Below are 27982 nucleotides of genomic sequence, written 5' to 3'. Positions count from 1 at the left end.
GCCCCGCCCCGCGCTCGCCCCGAGCCCGCGCGGTGTTTCCGGCCGGGGCTCGTCACGTCCGGGCGGCGGAGATGCCGGTAAGGCGGGTGCTGGGGGTGGTCCGGCCGCTCCTGCGGGACTTGCCGACCCCCGAGGGGTGCGGGAGCCCAGCGAGCCGCGGGGCGCGGGGGGACGCCCCGGCCCTCCTGTCCTTCCTGTCCCCGCTGCCGGGGCCGCCCCTCACGGCTGCGGCCGGACCCCCGCCCTGGGGCGGGTGGCACCTGCCCCGCCGGGCCTCGGCGCTCCGCCCTGCCCCCGTTCCTCCCCGGGCCTCCGCAGGGCTCCTCCCGGCCGGGGCGTGGGCAGCCGGGCCAGGCAGCGCTGGCTGTGGTGCCCGTGGGTCGCTCGGGGCCCGCCCTGCCGGGCACGGGCTGGCAGGAGCAGCGGGCGGCCGCGGGGGTAGCGCCGGGCCCGCTGCGAGCGTAGGGCTGAGTTACTCTGCGCTCGCTCGCTCTGTGCGGTGTCTACCCCCTCCACGGCAAGTGAAGCTCCGTGCTGCAGTGCTGCTGTCAGGAGTGTGAGAGGGAGGCTTTTAGGTTCTCTTTTTAGCTGATCCAGTATTCTCGTTACTTTTTAACATGGTCGATAGACTGGTAGTTGTGTTGGAAAGGGGAAAAAACTGTATGTAGTTCACATTTTTCTCCCATCAGCAGTGTGTGAGTGTATTCCCGGCAGGCAATAAAAGCTTGTTCTCAATGTTCCTCTTTTAGCACAAGCATCATATGTGTGTTTGTGAAATAAGTTCTATTTATCTGGGCTCACCAAGAAATTAAATTTCTGATTCTGTGAAATATCTCGACTGACAGGAAGAACTGATGTTTCCTGCTAACAGGTTGTTTGTATATGGCTCCCTTTTATCAATAATTTGGATAATTCCATTGTGTTGTGGACTGGGAATTCAGCTTCCTCATATCTTGCATACTTTATGTGATTTGCAGTTGATCCCATAAGTTTCCAGAACAAACAAGGCAATTATCCATTAAAAATTAGTGATTGCAAAGAAAATGCGGAAAATAACATCTTAACACCGTGAAATTAATTTTTAAAGGCTATTTTCTTGATTCAGTGAAAATAGAAATCCAGGAACCTCAGTTAATGAATTTTACCAATACCTCAAAGTATATTTTACAGTTGCATCAACACATGTTCACTTCTTTTTGCTTTGCTCTTGTTTTTCAGTTCCTCTTTCTTTATGTTTCCTTTTTTGTTGTTTTAGGTTAAATTAATTATTTCCGCAGCAGAGCTTCTTGCAGAAGGACCACCACACTGGTTTGCACTTAGGAAAATATGAAAATAAGCAGGGAGTGTTGTTCTCTCTGAACTAAAAAAAAAAAATTAAAAAAAAAATCTGTGCCTTGCTGAGAACAGCTGCAGGAGTTGGACACTTGAATCAATGTTATCGGATGAGTTAGAATCCAAACCTGAGGTGAGCAACTATGAACTGAGTTTGGTTCCCAGGAATGTTTGTGGGCAACACTTAGAGTCAATGAGTTTACTCAGATTGCTGCTTACATACTAATTTTCCAAGTGTTTTCAGTGACATCTTCTAATGCTTCCATGCTTTGATTTAAATGGTAAAAAATTAGGAAATATTGCAAGTTTTTTTCACTTCCTTTCAAGTATCAGCCAATATTCTTGCCTGTTCTCAGGTTACATTTTTTTCCACTATTACAGCATTCTTTTGTTATGAGAATAAAATAAATTAACAAATTGACTATTTCTTTCCCTCAAACCGAATTGGCTCTACTTGGTTTTGGACAATCTGAATTATTCTATCAGCATCAGCCAGTCCTGTTCTTCAGAGTACTCCTGTTGCCATTCAGCAGTTGGCAGAAGTGGTAGGCAGCAGCACAGGGGGGATCCCAGCTGCTCGGTGTGAGGCTGCTGGACTGTTCCAGGTTCAGCTGGGCATGAATTGCAGGGACATTTGTGCATAAACAGCTGGCCACAAACAGGTAAAGCATGAACATACAGATTATCACATGTGCAGGGAAAGCATGAACAGCCATGGTTTGCTGGTGGGTTATAGCTGCACCCTCATCACTCGACTCTTGCGCATACTCACATTCACATCTCTGCCAGGCCTATAGTCCTTCTGCCCAGAGCCAGGGCTTTTAAGCCAGTTTCTGGCTGGAATAGTTTTTGGTTTTTTTTTCCAGACTGTGGGAGCCTCCTACTTGCATTAGTCAACTAGAAGCTCACTAGCAGTGGACTCACTTGTGGGTAGAATATTTAGGAATGTCTTTGGTAATTACATAGGAGGGGCTGCAGTGATCAGGCACAGCAAACATATGTTTGGAGTCTCTTCTCTCCCCCCTACCCCTGGTTCTTAATTTATCTACCTTGATTCCTCCTTTGATCCTCCCCCTAAACAAAGCATAATAAGCTTAATACATCCTGATGTCTTTGTTGGATTGGATAGTAAGTTTGGTTTCTCATAAGACCCATTCTGATAAGCCACAATAGCTTTTCTTCTTACCAGTTAAAATTTCTGGTTGAACCTTTACAAGATGTCTCTCTGGCAGTGGCTCACTAAACAGTTGCTGAGGAGTTCTGGGTTTTGTTACTCTTACCTTTAATGTGCTAGATACAAGTGTTTGCAATTTGTTACATTCAACACCACCACCACCACCTCCTGCCTCTCCTATTTCTTGCCCTTTTTTCAGGTTGAACGGCCATTAGCTGGCTCGCTGTGCTAGAGATCCCCACTTAAAGATGCAGGGGTTTTATCACTTGGTGTTCTTGCTTTTCCTGGTTCTCAGCTTTACCTCTGCAGATAGCTGAAGTCCTAGAGCAGAGGATATGGTACAGCTATGAAATACCCTTTGGGGAAGTTTGCAAGACATAATTGAATGGTTTTTGTTGAGTCTTCTGAACAAAAGTCTTGAGTTTCTATCCCTGTGAACTATGCAGCGTGTATCTTAAACTGGTACTCTAAAAAGAATGATGATTACATGCTGGTAATTCATTACAGCTCATGTGATATGTTAAGGCATTTGTTTCTTAACAGAGCAGCCAAAGCCCTTCCAATCACACAGTTCAGGAAAAGTAGCTGCAAATTCCTAGCAGCTCTGAGTAGTCTCAGCACGATCTGCAGAGTTCCTCTCTCTTGCCTTGTCACTGATATATCTCATACATTCTTTCAATTTCCTTCTGAGTTCTGAACCTTAAGGTGGGAGGACTTTGCTACTTTTGTCTGTGAATGGGTGGTTTCCCTTAGGTTATTTCTGACAGTCAAGGACCAGGACAGTTGGAATGCTCATTGCTCATTCCTCAAATAGGAGCTGTAACTGGGCCTTGTCTTTTCTCAACTTGAGTAAGGTCTTAGTTAATTAGGCTTGTTTACATAATAGTCCTATTTCCTCATGGCAGAGTTGCATTTCCTTCCCAGCAAGCCCATAATAAGAGTTAGCTGTTTATTCTCCAGAAGAAACAGGCCTGGTAAATAAAAAAAGTTACAGTGGTTGTTGCAGAGGGTATCCTTTCTGTAGATGCTGTCTTCTAAATCATATTCCTCAATCTTGATTGAAGCTATTTTATACTAAAAATTTTGATTTATTTCCATGTATATATACCCTTTTTTTTTAGTCCTGATTATGAAACTTGGGTGTTAAGTTAGTACTATTTTCTATTGCTTTGATGTGAAACTGGTAGATATCCTTTTTACGCTTTTCCCAAATAGCAGTTCAAATGTCTCTGAAAGTAAATAATGATTTTATATCCTCTAGTAAGCCATGGCACCACAATTCTTATAGCCACAGATGTTTTTTCATATACCCTACCATGTGAGAAGTATATTAATTAAGAGCTAGCTGTATTTCTGTGACATTTAGATGATAAGAATCAAAGCACTGTGTCTCTATTGCATAGACTTCTTTGCTACTGGTTTTATCCCTAAAGAAGCCACCAACATACTATTAAATATTTAATGCTTGAGTAGAAGTGAATCCTCCTTTCATAAGAAGTTACAAAGTTGCTTGGAGACAATTGTATGAACAGATGGATCTGCTTTTTCCTCTGGACTCCCTGCCCCCAAAGCTATGTAACTATCATCCCTCAGGGAACTGCTAAGATTTGCATTTTGCATGCTTTAAGCCTTCGAGGTGATTTATCACATTTACTCGTATTTCCAGTCACCTCCACCATACTGGTCCAGTACAGGGTGCTTTCTGCTCTTGGGGTAACTCCTAGCATAATCAAATGAATTACAACTCTGTTCTGTGAATTGAATTAGTTATTGAAAAGGGGACGAAGAGAGGTATTTTAGCCTCTCCTTTCTCTCCTCCTCAGCGCTGCACAAGGAGAGACACTTGTGATTTAATTAGTTCCCCAGAGGCTGTATGGGAGGAGGACATCCCGGTTTCTAGGTAACAAGCCTTCTGCCCTGCACACCCTTCAGCTCCAGCCCCTCCTTTCTCCTCCCTCTCCACTAAATTTTCTTTTGACCTCTCTATTTTGTTGTGGTTCACTGGTTAAATTTAGAACAGGAATGGCTTTGATTAAAGACATGGTCCCTGCTGCTCTGGCAATCTAGTCTAGCTCTCCAGCTGTCTAGTGGGAGGATAGATCTGAGGTTCTGGAGAACCTTCTTACTCTGTCCCTCCCAGCAATCCCCACTTCAGCCAAAGCAGCTGCCTGACACTTCTTGCCTTTTGAATCATCTATTATGGGACAAACTTATGACCCATCCCAGGTGGCCATATCATCATTTGTTTCTGGTTTTGTTGGGTTGATTGGTTGTGGTTTTGGTTTGGTTTTGTTTTCAGTTTTTGGTTTTTTTTTGTTTGTTTTTGGTGGGTTTTGTTTGTTTGGGTTTTTGTTGTTGTTGTTTTTTGTTTTGTTTATCTGGTTTGATTTGGGGTATTTTGGATTTTATTTTGTTGGGTTTTTTGTTGTTGTTAAGGATTTCTAGTAGAGGTTCTCAATTATTTGAACAGTTTTTTGGTTGTTGTTTGTTGTGGGTTTTTTTTTCCCTCTCAGGTCAGGAACATTATTTGAGTCTCTTGGTAACACAAGCATTCTACATTGCTTGTAGTGATAGACCCTGACATAATCCTGTCCAACCATTTCTTATTGACCAGCAGGGATAACAAGTATTTGCTTAGTGACCAGAGCCAAGAAATATTTTACATTTTTTAATACGTTCACTGTATTATTTACAGAATTTTCAGTTATGTGGCATTTCAGCTGAAGTAGTTAAAGGAGAGTATATTCAAGAAGGTGATATGGCAGAGCAAAAATAAAGTTCATTATATCAATATCATTCATTATATCATTCTATCATCATATGAACTTTGCCCTCCAAGGATTATAGATTCTCTCTGTATGATTCACATCTGTCCCATAAAGTTTCAGTCTCTTAAGTCAAGGATGTCCTTTTGCAATATTAAAATTTATTTCAAATTCCAAGGGATGTCTTAGCTATAGAGTAAAGCCACCTCACACCTCTTATTGTTCCTTTGGTAATCTGTTAATATTCTGTACATTCAGTTTCCCTAACTATGCCTATTCTGGTGTCCCAAGATGACCTATCTGCTTTGTTTACTAATTCTAGCACTTTGGTCATAGTGGATCAGTCTCCTCCCTATGGAGGGATTCTACAGTGACCATCTCAGGAATATTTACAGCCCGTTTGGGGCCTGTTTGTGATGCCAGATGTTATTTGGTTATGGGATCTGTCAAACTGTATCATCCAGGAGGCTCCTGCCTTCCTGGTCTTTCAGACATGAGACCACCAGAGTGTTCCCAGGTGCACACAGAAGTGCACCTGGGCCTGAACTGCAAAAATGTGCCTGTGCACACACAGACAGTACAGACATTATGGCTGTGTGGCAGGATAGGGCTTTTACCAGCACACTCAAACACAAATGGCCTAATCCTGTCCCTACTTATCAGGTAAAAAGGCTTGACATTTGCTTGCATATCACACGTGCCCTCCCTTGGCTGACATGCATACTTGTGGTCATGCATCTGTCCACTCTTTGCCAAACCTCGAGTTCTTCCAGTATCCATCTCCAGGCCTTGGGCTTTTTAATTCAACCTCTGGCCAGGATCTTGGGTTTCCAGATGGTGTTTTTCTCTATTTCACAGGCTATGCCAAAGTGAATTTAATCAAATGAATGTACTCAGAAACCATTTAGGAGCAGAAAGCATTAGAGAGGATGAGATAGACCCCAGTGGTGATGCAGAGCAGCAACCTGCAGCCTGCTAATGTGGTCAATCAGTATTCTCCCCAATCCCCTTTCTGTTCCCAATAGTTGTTTCTCACCTATGATCCCTCCATTTCTTTGCCTTTGGTCCTTCCCCTAAACAGCCATAAGTTTTTCACAATCCTACAGTCTCCACTCAAGATACCTTGATATGTTTTACCCAGTCCCAGAATTTCCCCCGTATCCCATAGGAATTTTGCTCTTGCCAATGAGATATGGGTCTGGTAACCCAAGATAGCATTGTTCCTCTTCCTTACAAAGTTTCTGGTTGAATTTTTTCAAGGTCACACTCAAGTTATTCCTGTACTGGCCCATCCATCAGTGTCCCAGGAGTTCTGGGTATTTTTACTCTCTCTTATCTGCAGTTTGCTGGAGTTTGTTAGTGTTTGGGCATCTGTGCATTTAATTTATCACCTGTCCTGTTCCTAGATTTCTATGCTGAATAGCCAATTACCAGATACCTTTATAATTTCCTATTTACTTGCAGCTACAAAACCATATTGCAAGAAGCTTAAGACAGCATGACACAATGTTTGTAATGAGTTCTTTCCTGTATTCCAGTTGCTGTGGTTGTTCACAAAGGTATTCAATGATTTTGAATAGGAAGGTTTAGGAAAAAATCTGTCAAGATAAAACTAACATGAAAACTTTTTATTTTGTCCAAATTATTTGAGTTGATGATTGGTTTGCTTTAGTTTATATGCAGGGTTGAGGGTTTTTTTATTCCACATTTTAATAAGGGGCATGATTCATGTTAGTTTGTTTCCTTCTGCTTTTTTTTGCCCTCTCATAATTCTCTGTACTAGTTTGTCATTACTTTACAAAGCAAATTGAAAGGAATTTCTTTCTTTTGACCATCTGTTTGTGATTGCTGCATTTTGCTTTTCTCTAGCGGCTTAATATTGCTATGTTGAAGTGGAGGGTTTGAAGCAAAGCTTTGTTCTTGTAGGAGGCAAGTTTCATTTAGGACTTTTTGTATAAAAATAGGCAAGTCCATAAAGTGGGTGTTTCATGGTGGTGTGAGAAGCAGTAGGGCTCATCAGTATAAAAGACAATCCAGTAATTTAAATCTTAGTGCTCACAGTTTTTAGTGTCTACTTCTTTTTTCTACTTGCCTTGCACATTATTCCTAACTTCTTTTTACTTCTCTTTCTCCTATTTTTTAATCCTTAATTAGAATGCATGGCCCTGGGTATGGGTGGGGGGAGACTGTCTCTTATTGCCTACATATTTTTTTGACAACATAAAAATAGATTCATCTTCTTGCTAGGTCCTCTGGATACTCTTATATCTAAGATGAAACAATTCTAACCTTTCAAACTGCCATCTGGCTTGTGGCCTAGTTCAAATGGCACATTGCCATCTGAATGACTGCAGGACTTAATTTGTAGCTTCATAATTGTCAGTGATGACAGCCTGCTCCTAAGGGAGGGTGAGCAGGGAGTCAAGGGTGATCCCAGCCCAGGCAGTGCCCTCACAGACCAGGGCACAATACTGCAGCATCTGAGCATGGAAGGCAGAGGCAGGTGCTGGAATCCACAGCCCTCAGCCCTAGATAAGGCAGACTGGTGAACCAGTCCAGGGTCTACCCAAAGGCCAGGTAGGAGCAGCAGAAGATGGAGCTGGAGACACAGATGCAGTAAAAATCTGAGGTTCATGCAGCAGACAGGGCTTGAGACAGGTAAACCTACAGCACAACTCAGGAAGGGAATGACTGGCCCAGGCTGAGCTTAAAAAGAGCCCCTAGGGAGACAGTGTGGGTGCAGGTCCCAGGGAGACCAATCAGGGCTGTTAAAGCTTCAGGGTTCCTACAGCAGCAGCAACTCTTTGATTAAAAGTGTTTGAGAAAGAATCAGTATTTCTAGTGTTTTTGTGAGAGGAAATGAACATAGAGAAATCAGAGCACAAAATACAATTTTGTTTGTTTTCTTTACAGTTTCTTTGATTTAACAGACTTTCTCTTGATGTAAGAGAGACTCAAAAGGCTGCTGTCTGCCACAGGAATAATTTGGAATTAGATGCCAATAGTTCTGAAAAGGAAGTACTAAGACAATCACAACATACAGAATAAGAATCAAATTATCTGTGACTGTTGGGTTTTAATCACAAATATACATTAGGAACATCAGGATTTTTTAGTCTTTTTCTTTTGACACTGATGAACTATCTCCCTGCATGGACAACTCTATCTGGGCTCTCTGTGACTGCATGTTAAAATGTGTCACAATGAGGGTAGTAGCTTTTGAATAACTATCTTGTACAATTTCCATCGAAATGTCAAAGATAAAAATTTGCTACATACAGTTGTTTGCTAGACAGCAGCAGAATCCGCAGAATGCAGGATTTTTGTTAAGGAATTTTGTAGAGATAAGGAACTCGAGGTTAAACTTTTTAGTGTATTGTTACTGTCCATATTTCTTCATTCAGTGTTTTAAAAAAACCCTGAGAATGTGAGTATATGAGTTAATTTGTTTGACAGAAATTAAAGACAAACAAATAGGTCCTACGTGTGGGGTTTGAGCAGTATTTTCTCTGAAATGTGGAGTATGTGACTGGGTGTGTTACAGCTGGCCCCCTTCTGTGCTTCTGAAGTGTAAATCCCTACAGGGGAGGGATTTGAGACCGTGTTTAAAAAAGCTCATGCAGTTCACAGAATTTGTTCAGTTTATTGCAAAAGTTAGACTGTGTTATCTCTTAACTCCCAGCAGCACTTCCTTTGTTAAATCAAAATGAATACAGGCTGAGTGCTTGTAGCTTTATCCTCAGAAACATGGGCGACACAAAGTACCTGGTTGTGTTCAAGGGTTGCTGCCTAAGGAAAACCTTCATGGATTTCTTTGGGATGTATCCCCACACTTCTCATTTCACTTGCTAACTAGGCTGGCTTGGGGTTCATTAGCATATGACACACACTAGAAATTAGTGTGTGCCACTGGAGACCCACTGGAGAGAGCAGGACCACACAGGAAGCAGGTAAGAATGGAGTTTAATAAGAAGACAGGATGGAGTGTAAGAGTTAGGCTGTGCCAGACAACTGAATTGACCAACTTCCTGCTTATGTGCAATGGGCCCCTTTTATCCTTCCCTCTCCATTTTCTTATGTTTGTTCTGCCCTGATCCATCTTGATCTTTTCCTTTTCCTGCCTTTGGCCTTTCCCTTAAACAATGCCCTATATTCCTGGACAAATCCCCCCAAATCTTTGACCAGTCCCAAATTCCTCCCCAGGGAATGCATCTCAGTTTAAGTCCTGTACCTCTTTATGCAATAGTCCCCCTTGTTTTGTGTAGTATTTTGGAGAGGGTTTCTTCTGTTAATCCCCTTAGTGGGTGGGTTGGTTGTCCATCTTTCATGGTTTTAGGAGTAGTTGATTTGGATGGGTAAGGCTGTCTGTGTTCTTCCCTTTGTCATCCCAACCGTGTTTCTCTGACTGTTATCTGCTTTTGAATAGCCATATGACAGACATCTTTTTCTGATTGCTTTTTCTTAGTTTAGAAAAGGCCAGCTTTCAGTTAAGTATTTAAAGATAATGATGTAAAAAAATACCTGTACCAAAGGCTGAATGTGGAAAACATTACCTTGAAATGTTAGACCATAATAAAGTATCAAGTGGTAAAAAATTAAAAAGAAATATAGCCTACCTAGACTTACTTTGCAATGATCCAGAGCTGTTTTATTATATGTTGAATGAGAAGTTTGTAGGTATTTCAGAGATGACAAACAATTCTTTCCTTGTATTAATGTAAATTGAGAAGTTTACATTTATATCTGTGTGTATTCATGGTATTATATTCAATGTCTCCTACAAGACAGTAGGGACTACTGGATTGACTGGATTTAGTACCTTTTTAAATGATTTGTGCTGCTCTTGACCTAATCTTCAGTATGTTTTTCCAGCTGCTGGTTCAGTTTGTTCAAAATACTTCTATTCCACTGGGACAAGGACTGGTGGAGTCAGAACCAAAAGACATCACCTGTCTCTCTTTGCTTCCTGTTACTGAGACCTCAGAATGCAACAGACTCATGTTGCCAGGTAAGATCTATGTGGCAGATCTTTGTGACCCTGCCCTTCATACAACTGTCTTTACTTCACCACTCTGGGCCCACTGTCTCTTGCTGATACGACATTCCAGGGATGGAGGAGCAAGTTCAGCAGAGTGACTGAACTTTCTCATTTAATAGTGAAGTCTGACTAGTTAGAAACTTCCTCCTCCCTTCTCTCTCAAGTTCTGGGTTTTTTTTCTTAGAAAAATAATTTCATAGGTGTCCTTTAGTCACGGTGTATTTTTACTTTTATTTACTCTGGTTTCACTTTCCTCATTAGATGATGAAAGAGATCTCACTTCTCCAAGTCACACTAATTCTTCCAAAGATGTTTCTTCATCTGCTGTCTTGAGAAGTCTCCAGGTAAATGTAGGCCCTGATGGAGAGGAAACAAGGGCACAGAATGTACAGAAACCATCTGAACTTCTGTCAACTCCAGAAACTTCTAGTTTATTGCAAGACTTCCAGCCCAGCGACAGCACTTCATTCATTCTTCTCAACCTAACAAGAGCAGGTAATTGTCCTTCTGTTTGTCATCTGGCTGGATATGTCTCAGCAGAATGCAGGAGATACAAGTACAAATCTGTCCCTGCTGCTTATGAAGAGGAAAGATCATGAAATTTGCTGGGCATTATTGGACATTTTAGGGGCACTTAGTCATCAACATCTTTCTACAATGTAGAGGTCAGTGGAGACTTTTTCAGGGCAGCTATTTCATCCATGCTATGCGCACTGATCTCTGAGAAACAAAAGAAATTTCCCTCTGCTGCATTATTGTTTCACAAATTTGTCTTTTCTAGGGCTGGGGTCTCCCGCAGAGCACTTGGTGTTTGTTCAAGATGAAGCAGAAGATTCTGGCAATGACTTTCTCTCCCATGATAGCACAGACAGCAGTACCCCATGGTTCCTACGAGTGCAGGAATTGGCCCATGACAGTTTAATTGCTGCCACTCGGGCACAGCTCGCAAAGAATGCCAAAGCAAGCAATAATGGTAGGAGATCCACAGATTGTGGCTCAAAGTTGAATGTTCCGTACAAGACTCCTAGTTTCACATTGTCTCTTTCTCTATTTCTCTCTTGCTTTGAATCGCTTATGACATCTTCAAATCATCAGTGACAGAATTATATAGAACAATTATGCTTTTTTCTTCATTATAAATAGGCTTCTCATTTTTTCTTGGGGAATGAACTCTAGCGGAACCATCTGTTCATTGTAGCCTACTAGTTCTCCAGTACATGTAAAGAATATCTTGCTGACTATATCTGCTTGATTTTCAACTTTCATTTTCATTTTTAAGAGCCTATTTTTAATACATACTGTGAATAATACTTTCTTTTTAGCTCTACTGAGCTTGGAGATCAGTTTTCTGGAGAATTCATAATTGGATTTAGTCGCATGCTTCAGACTTAATTATTTTAATAAATAATTGCACGCAAATGCAATACCTCTTATTTTAGCTGAGGTGTTTTTAAAAGCAGCTTAGCCAATAGGTGAAATTGGCTGCTAGTTAAAATTGGTTGTTTGATATTGATATAGAGACCATTTTTACCATTTCTGGTGCATTGGCTTTCTATTCTTTTTGTGATAAGCCTTATCTGGTAGCAGCTGATCTGATCCAGATGGCTTGTTGGGAATATTTTATGGGCCTGGTAGGGTTTGCAAATCTGTGTCTGATCCCTGCTATAGGCTAGGCAGCAGCATGTAGGACATCCTAAACAGTTAGTAGCCAGACACACACGTGATTTATAATCCTGTATCGTATATGATGCTGTTTTTTCTATTAAACTTGACCGATTATAGTGATCGGTTTTTTTTTTTTTTGGTGGGCTTTTTTTTTCCAGGGGAAAATGTTCATCTTTGCACAGGAGATGGGCCACCAAAAGATTCAAGCCCCATTCCTCATTTATCTCGTGTGGAAAGAAAGCTGAAATGCACAGTTGAGGGCTGTGATCGGACATTTGTATGGCCAGCTCACTTCAAGTATCATCTGAAAACACACCGGTGAGCAGAATGAAGCTATTTGTTGTTATGGCCTTGAAAAAATGCACTCTGTATTTGAGATAATGTTAGGTTTTGACATTAAGAAGCTGTGAAAGCCTGGCATTATTCATAGAAATATTAGGTCTGTTGAGTGCTTTAAGTCAATTATGCTGAAAAACTTGGATTAGATTTAGATAATTTTGCAGGTCCTTGTTATGTTTGGTTTAGAATTTTTGTATTTTAACAGGTACTCATATTTAATAAAAGAAAGAAGTCAAGTGTTCATGAAAAAATGCGTTGCAGTAGCTGGTAATGAAACAGCTTTTTGTTGCTTTGCAGTAACGACCGCTCCTTCACCTGCCCAGCAGAGGGTTGTGGGAAAAGTTTCTACGTCTTGCAGAGGCTGAAGGTGCACATGAGAACTCACAATGGTGAAAAACCCTTTGTGTGCACAGAACTGGGCTGTGGTAAACAGTTCACAACAGCTGGAAATCTGAAGAACCACCTACGAATTCACACTGGTGTGTTTTAGACCTCACCTATTTGTGGTCTGCTGAGGTGGGGTCTTTCCTGAGGAATAAACCACTTCCTCCTCTGTCCTCAAACTATTGAAAGTATTATGTTGTTTACCTCTGCCCTCCATTAATGTCTCTTTTCTGTCAATTCACCTTGATCTGTAGGTCGGCCAAATCAAGTGCTAATCTCTTTTACTATCTTGTACAGTTTCACACAGGCTTTACCTTTCAAATGGTGTGTGGTGATGCTGTATTCTGCTCAGAACATACTCTGAAGATTCCCTTCCAGTAGTGTGATGGAGGGATGGGTGTGTGAAACTAGACTGTTACCAAGGGAATAGTTAGTGAACATGACTTCTGAAATTGTGTTTTGTAAAGAGGTTATTTAAAATTCCTGAACGGTTCAATAACTTAGATAGTAGGGGCTGTGCTGACGTCTGCCTGACTGACTAGCTTGTGTTACCTATGCTGCTTCTAGAATGACTACATTTGGGACATATGGGGAAATGAGGAATGCAGTGGAATGAGTAGCAAAAATATAGTAGCAAAGAAAAGTAGAAAAAAGCATTAATTAGAAGGCAGCATTATGGTGTGCAAACTGCTGTTTGTACCAATGCTATTTTGGGATGTTACTGTATACTGGAGCCTGTACACTCTCAATTCATGCTCAGCTTTTTATAGTAAATAAAATAAGAACTTTATTTCGTAGTGCTGTATTTTATACATGGTTTGTTTATGATGGCTCCTCTGGAGAATATGATCCTGCCTTGTCAGTATTTTTAGAAGTTGGTATAGCAGCCAAAGTGCTTTAGGTATTTTTGTACTAGAAAGTTGTTTGAGAGAGGCACAAAAGTTACTGTTGAAATGACCAGCAATATAATAATGACCAGCAATTTAATTAATGACCTGCAAAGTTCATAGTGAATAATCTGGTGATTTTGTTTGTTTAGTTTTTTAAGCCTCAGGGTTATCGCAATACTCAAACAAATGGCCCTGTTCAGGTTTCTTGGAATATTGTTAGAGATTCCCTGATGGCCTTGCAAGCATTGTATTACAGTTGGTTAACATTTCAAAATAACCTTGACTAGTGTGAGAGAACAAGGCCTCCCTGGTAAAATGAAATTACAGATTATGTGGGTCGCCAGCAGCTGTTTGTGCCTTCTGCCTGCCTTAAACACGACCGTATGGTATGTGGTGTGTCGATGCACATAATAAAAGCTGCTATTTTAAAGTATGTGCAGTCTAGCTGGAACACATGGTCTGGGGGCAGATGTTGGGATGTAGTTAAAAATTGTGTATCCCAATAATAAAATTTTGAATGTGTAGTAACAGCAGCCATAGTTTTTGCAGTTTTCTTTTGCATTTACAGCTCCCAGCCAATCTCCCAGATTAAGTTAATAGGCCCAGCTGATACATGCACAATCCTCCCTGATAAGAGAGCATTCTGCAACCAGCAGAGTAGTAGCTTCTGGAGGAGTAAATAGTAGCTTTCTAAACTGCAAATGGATAAAGTGGAATCAAGAGTTTGATCAGACCAAAGGTGTTATCAAATTGCAGGTGTAAGTAGCTCCAGGGTGTCTTATAGATGGAACCGTGTGCTGTTATTTAGGTCAATGGTAGTTTTTCCAAACTTTTAAAGATTTTTAGCAAGCCTGAAAGTACAATCAGTGTTTGAGACTCTGCTACATATTTCAGCTTTGTAACACCAATTGGAACATGCTGTGTTGATCCTTTTTGCTTACAGCTGTCAAATACTATTGTAGATAAGAGGCTAATAAATGAGGTGTTGGGAGAACAGTTCTAAAGGCAAAGTCACAGCAGAAATATCTTTAAAAACAAGTTTACTCTGAAAGAACTACATATATGTTGTACAATAAATTATTAAAATAGCTTGCTTAATCTCCTGTGGTCTTGCTATTACTCTTGTACAGGGGTCCAGTTAAAGACTTGAAATGATAGCGTTAAACATGGTATATTGAGTTCTTTAGTGGGATGTTGCAGGCAAAAGTTGTGTCTAGCTTTATTAAGAGAGTGTTCAAAACAGATTAATTTTATTGCACTGCATTAATGTAGTAACCTCCCAGTTTATCATAACTTAAATAAATCCAAAATAGCTGGGATATAAACTTCAGCCCATGAGAACAATTCGTGCCTTGAATTACAGTTCCTCCTCACATAGATATAAATGACTGACACATCTCTCACAGGATTTTGGCAAGTTCAGCCTGATCTGAAACAAAGTATAGAATCTGATATGAAGGGAAATACAGTTAATGGGGTTTTGGGCACTGAGAGGCAGAAAGGGAGCAGGACCCTGTGAGTGTGTGGAACAGAGAGCTGGTTGTTGAGAACTGCAAATAGAAGATACATCATAGATCAAGTAGTTTTATATTACTCTATTATTATTTATATACTTGGAAGATTATCTAGAAACAGTGCTTCAGTTTCGATGAATGATGGTCTAAGAATATTTTAAAATAATGCCTCTGTTTCCTCTGGTGAAGAGAATGCTGTAAAAGCCTTAGGAAGGATGTGCAATTTCCATGGAACTCTGATATACATAAGGCCAAATGGGAGAATGGAGTAGAGATGTCCAGGCTGTTCTCAGGGACTTGGGCAATCAGATTAAGTTGTGATCCCAAAATCTAAGAACTTACTTTTCCCTTGTAGGGGAAAAACCCTTTCTGTGTCAGGCACAGGGATGCGGTCGCTCCTTTGCTGAATACTCCAGTCTTCGGAAACATTTGGTTGTCCACTCAGGTAAGAGTCTTCATCTGATATTCTGTGACTTGTCTGAAAAAAGACCTTTATTGTAGGACTTTGATTTGATTTCCTTAGAAAAATCCTGGTTTCTACAGAACTTTTGGTCATAGTGTTTTTTGACTTCCCTTTTGTGGTGCCTGTAGCCTGTACATTTTAATTTTTTAGGTTGTGTCTATTTTTAAACTGAAATTACATTCTAAAAATTTTTTCTAAAATGTCGTGAAGTTGAATATCTTTTTCATAGCTGCCATTTGGTTATTTAAAAGAGAGACTCTAGCATCTCTGTATATTAACCACAGCCATTTGAATCTGAAATCTCTTTAAATTGGGTAGGTTTTCCTAGGTAGAGTTTTCTAAATGGGTAGAGTTTTCCATTATTTTTTCCTCCTACATGCTTGTAATTGGACAAAGGTTTAGGTGGAGATGTATTTCACAAGTGTTTCAAAGCTTCTGCCTTCTGTTTTGATTGATCTGTCAAAAATATCATCAGCATACAATGAAAATGGTATGTTTGGGGAATGGGAGATTTTATTGAGGTAATAACATTTGGGATTGAGTTCTCCATGCTCTTTCTGTCCTGTCTCCTTGGCTTCCATGCCATTGAGCCAAGAAGTATGGAGAGCATGCTTGTATTGTGAAAATTATGAACTGCTCTGTAAAATGAAAATCCTTTCACAGTGACAAGTCATCATCAAGTCTCTGCTCAGTAATGTAAAGCAGATGCTGCAATTCATTGTGTGATGGCAGGAGACAGCTTCTTTGACTCTGGTCATTTTATTCTATATGTGGGACATCAAGTATTTCCATATCAATGAGTAAATGATTTGAAATAACTTGTTGCTTCTCATCAGTCTGACTTGAAGACTTTGTTACTCTTCAGACTTGAGTTATCCAACAACTGCCATTACTGATATCTAAACCTCTTCTATTCTAGAAGCTTATGGCCCTCCAGGAGATGGGAATATATCTCATTTGGTTTTTACTGATAAATTACCACCAGCGGTATTAACAGCCATTTCAAAACTGTTATTAGTTTCTTAGTTGATGAGGTCTCTTCTCCCAGTTTGGTAATTCTTGGGATATTTCTTCCCCCTTTGACTCCAAGGAGTGAAGCCCCATCAGTGCCAAATTTGTGGGAAGACATTTTCCCAGAGTGGTAGCAGAAATGTGCATATGAGGAAACACCACTCCCGAATTGGAACAGCTGGCAGCAGGGAGCGAGAACAGCCAGGTAAAGAAGGGAGCACACTCACTCTGGGGGAAAAGTGCAGGAAAAAAATTAGTAGATGGTTGAAGAAGAGATGTTTGTCCTCATAATATGAGACCACAAGCCAGTAAGAAACAAAAGTCCTCTTGGAGATAAGGACTGTTTACCTTTTCCTTTTCTAGGACAGAAGACAAAGGTGTATTTTTGTATGGCGGTCAAGGGGCAGATATGTTTATTGTTTTCAAAATCAATGGGAACCTAGTTGGGTTTTTTTATGTGGATTTCTTCCCTTGGTTATGTTTTCTTGTTGCAAGCAGCCTGGGTTTTTACACAATGTGAATTATTTAAAGATAAAGACAATCCTGCATAAGATCCCACCATAGTAAGGTTCAAAACAATAAATATAGTATTTTCCATCTATTGGAGCACTGGCTGCCCAAAGAGTAGAAATGGATAAAGTAGGTGTCTAGGGAAGAATTCAGTACAACTTGAAATGGGGCAGGGATTGTAGCTTATATTGCAGTGTAATTGCATCATGGGAATTCTCTTTTGCCCTTTTTTTTCACAATAGAGTCACTGATGGGCAGCAGTTTGCTGGAAGAATCAACAGTGCATAGTAAGAATCTCATCTCCATGAACTCTCAGCCCAGCCTTGGTGTTGAGTCTCTGCACCTGCCAGACACTGAGTCAATTATTGGAGTAGAAGAGGGTGAGACCAGCTGCTCTTTTTTCCGCCCTCTTATATGTGGTGACTGAGATGGGATCCATCATTCCTCTTGAGGCTCACCATATTGCAGCGGGATGAATGAACATTGCTTTAACTGTGCACAGAGGGGTGGGTAGATAGTGGATGAATCCTAAAACTGGAGTTGGAGAAGATCTGCTGGACCAAGTTTCTCTCTTGCAAGGTTTGAAAGGTGAAGCCTGCTTAGGTGTCACTTAGCCCATGTTGTGGAACGCCATTTCAAAACTGCTTATGCAGTCCATCCCCCAAAGCCTAAAGTGTTTGTTTTGCTGGAGCACCTAGGAGCCCCAGCTAAGGACCAGGACCTCATTGTGCTAGGCACTGTTCAAATATTCAGTATCTTGAGCAACAGGCCTTCCTTCCACCCTTTACCTTCAGAGACTATATTCTAATACATCTCACTGTCAGAAGCTGACTTACTATATGAAATAAATGTACTACTTGATATCATTTGGTTACATTTCATGTGTTCTGTTCCTGCTTTTCCCAGTAATTTTTCTCCAAAATATTTTTGGTATATCAAGCTCTTTAAATGAGTCTTCCACATGGTGTTCTGAATATTTTGTTAACTTAAAGAGCCTTCATAACTGGTGTTACTGAGAATGCAGAGTTTTGCTAAGGTACTGTGTATCTGTAATAGCTTCTATGCAAAGGGAATGCCTAGAGTTTATATTGCTCCCTAGCTGAATGGAAAGGTAGTGCTGCTGCTGGTACAGGTATTGTAACCTGGAGGTTCCTGCAGAAGCTCCACCAGGTACCTGGGAATCAAAGTGATGCAGTTTGGCTGCCATCTCAGCAATTGATGGGAGATACTCCAGTGAGATGTCTTCTTTTCTACGGTATTTTTGTAGGTTAGCTGAACAGGCTGTAAATCTTGTAACTGAACATGACCAAATACTTTCATAAAATGCAAAAGTCCAGAACCATAGTTGAAACTCTTTATTTCCATACCATTTTTTGAGACATATTAAGAGACTACAGCTCTCTTTTAGGATTACAGAAACGTAATCCTCCTTTCAGAACAAAACTTTGTTTAGCAAGAGAGATGTGAGTTTCAGTTACTTAGTTTGATGCTTTTACTTTTATCACATTTCTGCAATTTCAGTTTAGGGACCAATATGAAGGCTTTAATTTATTTGTTATTATATTCATGCATGTCACCTTAGTATTTTTTAAAAGGATATGGCATAATAATTTAAACTTTTGTTCCTCCTTTCTTAGGGTTTCCCTTTTCACATCACATACTTGGAAATTTCTTTTTTCAGCACCATTAACTATTATTATGGAAATCAGCAACCAATTTTAGTAAATACCCTTTAAAATGTATGTATTAAAAATTCAGTCCCACTGCTCCAAATATATCCATACAAAGAGGCTTTAAATCACAGACTTAGAGTATGGAAGTAATCTTCTTTCCTTCCTCCTTCAATGTGGCGAGGCACAGTGACAATATGGTTACATCACTGCTCCTTTCCAGGGGGTACCCAGAGAAAGAACAGCCTCTGGATGTCCTACACAATTACACCTGTGTAGGAACTGGTACACTGGTAACAGCCTTTCTGGAACCCTCCAAGGAGCTGAAGCCTGTTCTCAGTGTGGAGACTGAGTCACTAATGAGGATGTTGCAGTTTGGTGCATTCAGTCTGTAACGTAGCAGTGTGAAACCCCTGGGCCACAAATCCTTGGATTTAGTACTTTGTTATGATTAAAAATGTCATTATTTCAGTTTTATATCTTTGTCTAATGTGGTAGCTCTGACAGGTACTGTACTTCTGACTTGATGATAAGGCTGTGTTGTTACAGTGTAAGGAAAAAAGGATTAAGGTGATAAAAAGAGACACATCTTGTATTTAAGTAATTGAAGAAAAAATAACCGATGAGGAAAATTGAGCAATATGGAAACATTTTATCTGTTTGAAAATATTTTAATGTCAAAGTGCAAAATTCTCAGAAAACATTCCAGGTGGCAAGGATTTTTATTTTTGAAATGCTTATTAGTGTCAAGCAAAGGAGGATCACTAAAGTGTGAAATACCCCTTTTAAGGTGCACTAGGCATTTGAGTGCAACGTCCTGGCAGACAACACCTAATCTTTTTTCTTCCCAAATATATCTTTGATATCACAGTAATCATACAATTAGGACAACAATAATTCAAAGTGATGCATTCAAAGTGTTTAATTACAACCTTCTTCATAACTTTGGTTGTTTTTTGCGCCAAATTAATGACCTGAATTGGTAAGATGTTGAAACATTTTCGAATCATGAAACATGGGAGATTTTTTAATATAGGAAGATTATTACTTCTTACTAATGGGGGGAAGAAGCCGAGCTGGTAGTGGGTGAATGAAGAATTAACACCAGAGAAAGACTACCTTTTGAGTCTTCTCCCAAGATAGCTCAGATCCTGATACTTGTTTTTGTAGAAGTACGTTGTTTGAAAGCATTCTACCACACGTGTCTAAAAAAAGCTTTAGCACAGTAGAAGGCATTCTCCCTTTCCTGTGTGCTTCTGTGGCATGAATGCAAGGAGCTGACAGTAGAGGATGCACCTCTTCAATCTTTCATATCTACTTTTATCCAAAGGAAGTGCTTCAACCTCTCTAACTTGTTTTGTTGCCCATTAAAGGGAAAGAGCTCACACAAGGGACACTTTTGAAGACTATGGGAGGCTGCAGGGTTTGCTGGGCTGAACAAGACATGCTCTAAACAGCAGTTGTTTTTTTCCCTTTACTAAATTCTCCCATCTCACCCCACAGCAATTCTTAGGTGTCAGCTTAAACTATTAAGTTCCTGAGGATGAACCTGGAGAATCTTGAACCAAAGAAGTCAAGAACTGATTGATGGATTCTTCTGCAAGCTTTTATGTTGCCACTCCCTTTGTGCTCAGTTCCTCCTGAGGTACTCCTTCCTGTTCAGTACAGTCATCCTTTTCACCTCGAGGCTCAGGCAGCCTGCAAAAATAGTGATGGGCTAATGGCAGAAATGGTTTGCCCTGTGCATATGAAATAGGGTGCAGTCACAGGAATTCAGAGAGAGAAGCCACAATGCTTAATAAGAGCAGTGAAGTTAATTTAGTTTTTCCTACACTAGATTATAGAAATTGGAATGCATTCATGAACAAGGAAAATATTTTTAGTCACAGATAAAAGAGCTGTACTGCATTTATTACCTGTGAACATCAGAGTCTTCTTCCAGCAAGTCATTGGCATCTTTCCCTTTTTTCCTTACAAATTCTTCGCTTAGGCCAACCTGCTGGAGGGTGCGTCTGTAGCGACGCTCTGCTCCTTGACGAGCATCATGCTGTGAAATTGAAACTTAAACAGTAAATGCAGAGAACTGGGGATTCCCCATAACAGTCAACTGGTTTTGAAGTGTACATTTGATGCTCCTGATGGGGACAAGAGGACAACACAACCTCCTGTCCAAAATTTTTGTAATCCATACAGTACAGTACCAAAACTGAACATTAGGACAATATCTTACATCTCCCAAAGCCAGGGCTCACGTTTTCCTGCTTCAGTTCTTTTTTTTCTTCCTTCTTCTGTTCTCCTCCTTCTACCACATTCCAGTCTTACCAGACTGGTATACTTGTGTCTGAGTCCTAACTCTGACACTCATATCAAAAACATGTGCAAAACCCAAGTTATGTGAAACTCTGTAAGCACATTTGCTTGTAAGTGGTAAGAACTAACAACAGTGAAGTTAATAAATAGAGACTGCCTGTGAAATAGCTTCGTATCAGCTCAATTGAAAAACAAGCATCTTGAGTCCTATATCCTCACTGTTTCCAAGTGAACCTTGCAAATCAGTGTAGTCTTGAGATTAGGGTTTTCCAGAGGGACTGGCCAGTCCCTAAAGATTAAGGTGTTCTATATGGAAGGATAGAAACCTAGTATGGACATCAGTGAACACTATTGATAATGGTGAATTCTTACCAATCTGGTACATGGAAATATTACCAGTATTTATCACACATGTGTGTTCTCTGCTTCCATTATCAGAACAGAAAGCCTGATCCAGGAGGGTACTTTCTGTTGAGAAATTTTAAATCAGCATATTGTCAATGTATTGTCACTGTCTCTAACCAGCTGCAGTTCCTGCAAGGAAATTAAAGTGAAAGAGAAAACCCAGGGAAAAAGATACAGTACAGATTGTATCTACACCTCAGGTGCAATAGAGATTTGCAGCTGGTACTGTGTGATGGTTGAGATGTGCTGAATGCAGCCCCAGATTGCAAAGGCTACAGGTGATAAAAGCGACATAACCATCATTAATGTTCTTCTGTAGCAGTAGATGTACAAAGAAAAAGTGCTTAACTGGAGAGGGTTTTAAGAAAAAATTTTGCATCTCCTAAATGTACTCTGTGGTATTCAGGTGCAGAATAGGTATTTATTTAATTTCTGGTGTGATAAGGCCTTGATTTTCATCAGACCATATATTGTGATTGCAATATATACTAAGAACTGGCAAGCTCCTAGAAATAAGCCTGAATGTTTTTTTCAAGGAAAAAATAGGAAGGAATTTAAAGTACACTTCGGTGGGTTTTCCATGTATTATTTTGAGTGCACCCCAGAGACTATGAGACCGTTTGTACCTTCTCATCCATAAATTAATTTGAGACTAGATTTCTTAATGCCTGTCTTAAATGAAAGACAATTTATCCTATTGCCCAGAAACATTCTGGGACTTCTTTGACCACTTACCTTGGTGACCTGTTCAAAAAGGAATGGTCTGTTCTTGACTCGCAGCTTCATTTCTTCCAGCTCCTTTCTGTATTCTTTTGTTCTGTCTTGCATATTTTGCCTGAAATGGAAAAATTGCCTGTCTACTATAGGTTACCTCTGACTGTAGCTGATTAGGAATGATGAATTCTCAGTGAGTGTTCCATTCTTTAAATCACTTTGGTAATACTCTTGATTCTGAATGCTGGGAAAAAAAAACCCTATTGCTGACAAGTTATGGACCTATAAGCAAAGCTCTTCTAAACTGCAAGCAAGAAACAGTGTTCACATTTTTAAAAAAACTTGTCTCATGTGTTCTTTACCAAGCTACACATTACAGTTTACTGGCTTGTACAAATTAGTTTCTACAAACGTTAATCTAAAGGAAACTGTTCTTTATGGAAGGAGAAGTGTGGAATTGTCAAGATATCCAAATGAATGTGGAATGGATACAATAACCAAAAAAGGTTAGGCTAGGAATGTTTTTATACCCAATCTGTCCTAAAGAATTATCTGATCATCTTCAGTTAGTAGAGCAAAAGGTTATTTTTGTGCAGAGTAGGATACTGACCTGTTCTGTTTTAACTTCTCCTTTTGTGTTTCCTCCAGACTTTTATGAGGATCCAGTGCTTTTGCTCGGCTGTTCACAGACTTTTGCATAGCTTGACATTTCATTTTCTGTTTCTCCAGCCAATAAATTCCTTCTTTGTCCCCTTCCTTTTTGTTATCTTGGGCATATCTGTATGAAAAAAAAGTTACTGATGAGCCCATGTGGACTGCCCAATGCTAGGTGGGAATTTCAGTTTTGAAGTCCTCCAAGGAGAAAAAGTAAAATTTCAGCTGTACAAGTGTGCATTTTCCAAAGCAACTGGGAGACAGAGCAACACTTAACAAAGAAAGAAGACAGAGAAACATTTTGGAAATGTATTGTTGATGTAGCTGATGTGATGAGGGAAAACACTGGGTTTTTTTCCTCCATATTGGTCAGTAGTTGTACAGTCTCGTAGACCAACTTTCTACCTACCTAATAGCTGATTCCCTCTTTCTAGTTGCATCTGTAATATGCACAGGAAGGGTGTTGGAAGAGAGAGAGGAAAGTCCAGGCAGAGAGTGACTTTTTTGCACTGAAACCTTGGAAAGCTTCTGAGAATCCTGAAAGAAATGAAACTTTATTGAGTGTATTTGTTCACAGACAGTTCCTAGTACAGAATCTCCTCTGTTATTTGCCTACCAAAGAGAACAACTGGGCTATGAGAATGCACTCACTCTTCTCTCTTCCATCAGCAGAGATTTACATGTGGATGGGCTGAGGGACAAGGGGAAGGAGACATGATTAGAGCTATGAAAGGGTGACTGAGCCTTAGCTGTCATAGCTCATTTTGTGTAGAATTTTGTTCTCTTGTTTGGCCTAGAATTCTGCAGTACTCTCAATACAGAGGCAGATGTCACAGGATGTTAACCATTAATAATTAAATGCTATAAACTTGAGAAGTTGGTATCTTGATAGGAGAAAGCAGTACCACAGAAATATCCGGCTATCTCACCTTTATCTTTTCATTAGCCTGCCTCTGCCTGGCATGGAGATTGGAGGTTCTCAGCTTGAATGGCTTATTACGAGTTGGCTCTTTGATTTCTTGTCTCCTTACTGTTTTCCTCTGAAACGCCCAGTAAAGTTCTTCAAAATCTGGTATTGCTGGATTAATCCGTGGTTTGAAGCTGAAACTTGTGTCCTGTAAGAAGCCAAGTTTTTCCTGCTTAGTTCTGGTGGCAGTTCGGGACTGAGGCTCCCTCCGACAGTTGCTGGTGTCTATAGGAGCTACAGAGCTCTCCAGCAAATCCTTTGCTCTCATTTGAATGCGGATTTCCCTGTAGAGTTCAGCTTCTAAAGGATCAAAAGGAAAGCAATGAGAACAGTGTGAGTGACATAAAAGGCTGTGAAATTGCCACTGCCCAAGTCTAAACTTTCCATTATTATGGCAGCTACACATATAGGAGAGACCAAATATCCTGTGCTCTCTTTCCCTCCTTTTTCAGCCCCTCTCTTCTCTGCCTCCCAGGGAAAAATAATTCAAGGATGCCAGTAAAACCACGGTAGGGTCTCTTTCTTAGGCATTCATTTCTAGATATCTCTTTTACTTATTGGAGCAATAACTGAGCAGGACTTCTCCTATTCTTAAAGGTACCAGGTAACTTGTGTCCTTTGTCTCCTTTGTCTTGCAGAAATGTTAATCTTCCATACTAGTCCCATACTTTTTATATGGGACTTACAGCTATATTGACTGTGTGATACAAATGTGTCATTCAAGTATACTTGTAACAGATGATGGCTTTTCTATGTAATCTATATTGGAAAAGTTTTTAAGTAAGGAACGTTTGATGGATAGATCGCATTTTGTGACTTTTGTGACAAACTTTCATAGTATATGCTTTAGATTATAGCATCAAACTGAAGTCCTTCCCTGTGCAGCACTAAATATTTATAAAAATGCAGACAGTAGGCTGAGGGTTGGTTTTTTGCTTTTAGGGAAAAAAAATCAATACTGCTGTTTGCAAAATAAGATGGTTTTGAGTTAATTTATAGTTATTCATTGCCTGAAGTATGAAATGTTAATTTGTCCTCCCTTCTCATATGCCAGATAGAAATAGAACAATGGTTTGTCCTTTGCTGCTTTTTACCTTTCTAATCTATTTAGGTTAAAACAGAACGTTTTCTGATGAAAACTGAACTGGTGTATCCTCAAGAAGAAATCACAGAAACAATAAAAAAGGAGAAAAGAATGAGAAAAGCCATGAGAATTATTAAGGACTGGCTTAGTTCCCACATTCAAGCATGAAGTCTGAATTGCTTACTTCAAACTTTCAACTGCGGTGGCTTAAGCCCTCTGAAAACAGGCAAGCATCAGTAACGTTTCCTTGGCTACCCTGACTAGAATGGTCCTGGCATCTACTTTCCCTGTTTTAGCAACTGAACCAACTGAGTGCAAGTGGGAAGGCCACTGGAAACATCATAAAATGGCAGGAGAGACTGGACTACTACACCATCACTTAGAACCAAACTAATTGCCTGATTTGGGCTCAGGAAATACTTGTCTCCTCTCCTAGGGGTTCTGTGCAGAATGGATCACTTGGGTAGGAGTAAAATTGTCAGATCTAAGATACTGCATGGGCCTTGGAGACCTATGGCACTACATCTGTCTTCATGTTTGTACCACAAATCATCTCAGTCCCTTCAGTGTAACCAAAGGTATGGAATCCAGCGCAGGGAAAGATTCCCAGACTGTGACGATCAGCAGCAAAGTGGATATGGAAATCTGTCTGTAGAGCTCAATGTGCCCATGTTTTCTGGGGAGTGGAACAGAACTGCTGTTGCTGACACTTATACAGGACTACTGAACTTAGGGCACTCTACTGCAAGGGTATCTAAACAAAATGCAATGACCAGTGACACACAGGAGACTCAACAACACCAGGGGACACTGGCCTTAGGCTCCAAGTGGTGCCCTACGAGCCATGATCTTACCTCCCAGCATGGAGACAGCAAGGGACAGGCAGGGAGGTGCTTTTACAGAAAGAGCCCTGGCATGTTACCTTTCAGTTTATCTCCAAGAAGTGAGTCATAAGTAGATTTAGGAACTTTTTTACTGGCTTGCTTCTGTTTGGAGCTCTCATTTGGGGTTGCTGCTGCCAGGAATTTTTGTCTGATAGCTTCTTTCTTTTTCTCTTCCTTCTCCAGAAAACTGAAGGGCCGCTGTGTTGAAAGTAGCAGCTCCTTTCTTTTCTGTGTTGCTGCTTGCCTGCGAATCTCATTCTGCTCCATTATTTCCTGATAAAGGGGCAGAAACACATGGGCAGGTACAGGCTGTGCCCGGAATTGTTTCTGACATTCAGCTTCATCCTGGCTTTGCCTTTTGTCTCTGTGTGTGTCTAGTTCAAGGAACATGTATGACTTCATCAACTCGGACTTTTTGTGAGCTTCCCGCAGGGTCATTTTGAAAGGCTGAGGGATGGTGATGGAAGGAATCCAGGGAGATGAAGCGCTTTTTGGCCTCAAGCGGGACTTAGGAAACAAGTGAGGCTTTTGCTGATCCCAGGTACTGTCTGAGGTGAGGTCGGTCAAAGAACTGGACTGCCTTATGTTACCAGATGTGTGACTAAGACAAACACATTATGAAGGGGAAATTAGTGACATTATTAAAAAACAGAGTTAAAAGAAGGGAGACACTACTGATTAAGAGAAAGACACCACAGGCTGAGCTGGTTGTTGAAAGACAGGCCTAGGGTTTGTCATTCTCAGGCTCTATATTTTGCTTTGCTACCGAAGTTTGTGAGCAGAGCTTTGCTTGTTTTGTTTTCCATGTATAAAATGGAAGTTAGGCCCACTTAGCTTTATCATGCAATTTATTATGCTGAGAGCACTCTATTGCCAGAAAGGCCACAAGCAAACCATAAAGCTCCAGCTTTAGGGTTATCTTGCCAATAGCTACTCAACAGACAAATGCAGGAGAGGCAATCAGGCACACAGATGCACAAATCCCAACAAACAGTACCAAACACTAGCATTCCTGGGATGCTGATGGGAATGTCATTACAAGAAACTGCTTTAGTGTGATGTTTGAGAGGTTCAGCTAGAAACTTTGTACCTGAGAAGATGACCATATTATTGGTAATAAGAAAACCCATCTGAGACTATCCTGGGTCTCATTAAAATGGGAAACTTCTCATAGGACGTCTGAGGGTGATTGTGAAAGTGAGTGAAACTTAGATTTTAGGGAAGGAATAAATGCAGGCAAAAGGAAGGATCAAGGTGAATCAGAATGGACCAAGAACAGCAAAGGGGAAAAAAGTGGAGGCAGATCATGTGTGAACAGACTCCTGGTCAATACACTTGCTGGTAATTGCTGCAGTCTCTTCTTCTTCATAAACTATTTCCTTTGTAAGAGTGCACGTGTGACCTGCTAGTGAATGCAAAGCTAGATTAACCACAAGGAAAGTCATCTGAGAGCTCGACCTTGGAAAGCCCACAGCTCTGAAGACTGGATACTGGATAAGAATGTGTGTCATCTGCTGGCACATTGTAAGCATGATTAGCTGGTGAGTGAGGCGGGGATTTGTGCTGTTCGTGTTTTAGGTGAAAGCTGCTTACGTGGGCACCTACTGACCCATCCTCCCTGCTGTGACTACACCTGTGGCCAGTGTTCTGGCACTATACACCCGCGTTTTGGGACATCATGCTCCGCCTCCTCCCTGGCCAGAGGGAGAGGGAATCCTGCACCCCATCCTGCCATCCGTACCAGGTATCGTCCTACCTGAGAGCCTCCCTCAGCTTCTCACGCAGAACTTCCGCCTCCCTCCTGAAACCCTCCAGCTCCTCATCTTCTTCGAACATGCCGAGGTCACCCCATAACTCTGCCTGGCACGGTACGCCCGGTTCTAACGGAGACCGCCGGCCCCCCATCCCGATAGGATGCTCCCAGCTCCTTGCCCGGCGGCGGGAAACGCAGGAGTCGGCGCGTTACAGCCTGAGGGGACGTCGCGTAACCTGGAAAAAACGAAAGGAATTGGGAAGTGCGGGATCCGGGGCTGCGACCCCGCCTCCCCGCCCGGGAGCGCCGCGGCTGAGCCCCCTCTCGTCCGCGGGCCGCCGCCTCAGCCCGCCCCGGCCCGCACCAATCGGCGCGGCCAGCGGCGCTCGGGCCCGCCCACTCCGCCGCAGGCAGCCAATCAGACGCGAGGCCGGCGGCGCGCACAGCCGTTGTCAT

At 41.1% G+C, this 27982-nt stretch overlaps 2 protein-coding genes across 3 annotated transcripts; one reads left to right on the top strand and one right to left on the bottom strand.

Annotated features, from left to right (window-relative positions):
* The first annotated feature begins 20 nt into the window (after positions 1 to 20).
* ZNF410 (zinc finger protein 410) lies at positions 21 to 17951 on the top strand. 2 transcript variants are annotated; one of them, XM_071426842.1, is made up of 10 exons: positions 21 to 77; positions 1256 to 1465; positions 10144 to 10279; positions 10571 to 10804; positions 11091 to 11282; positions 12133 to 12292; positions 12611 to 12792; positions 15457 to 15546; positions 16655 to 16780; positions 17328 to 17951. In XM_071426842.1, the coding sequence occupies exons 2-10, from the start codon at positions 1433 to 1435 to the stop codon at positions 17510 to 17512; spliced, it is 1338 nt and encodes a 445-aa protein (XP_071282943.1). In that variant the 5' UTR covers positions 21 to 77; positions 1256 to 1432; the 3' UTR covers positions 17513 to 17951. The 2 variants fall into 2 exon arrangements, with proteins under 2 accessions (XP_071282943.1, XP_071282944.1); XM_071426843.1 differs by lacking the exon at positions 1256 to 1465 and having other exon boundaries at positions 31 to 77.
* A 474-nt stretch (positions 17952 to 18425) lies between these two features.
* FAM161B (FAM161 centrosomal protein B) lies at positions 18426 to 27896 on the bottom strand. The gene is made up of 8 exons (XM_071426834.1): positions 27530 to 27896; positions 25812 to 26374; positions 23768 to 24105; positions 23248 to 23375; positions 22795 to 22962; positions 22206 to 22305; positions 20672 to 20802; positions 18426 to 20453 (listed from the first exon to the last, which is right to left on the bottom strand). Exons 1-8 carry the CDS (start codon positions 27676 to 27678, stop codon positions 20363 to 20365), a joined length of 1668 nt encoding a protein of 555 aa, XP_071282935.1. The 5' UTR covers positions 27679 to 27896; the 3' UTR covers positions 18426 to 20362.
* Between the last annotated feature and the right edge of the window lie 86 nt (positions 27897 to 27982).

This window comes from Agelaius tricolor, unplaced genomic scaffold, assembly GCF_023055355.1.
Source record: "Agelaius tricolor isolate 1412-34295 unplaced genomic scaffold, bAgeTri1.0.p SCAF_5, whole genome shotgun sequence".
NCBI lineage: Eukaryota > Metazoa > Chordata > Aves > Passeriformes > Icteridae > Agelaius > Agelaius tricolor.
This window is presented reverse-complemented; position numbering and strand designations above follow the sequence as displayed.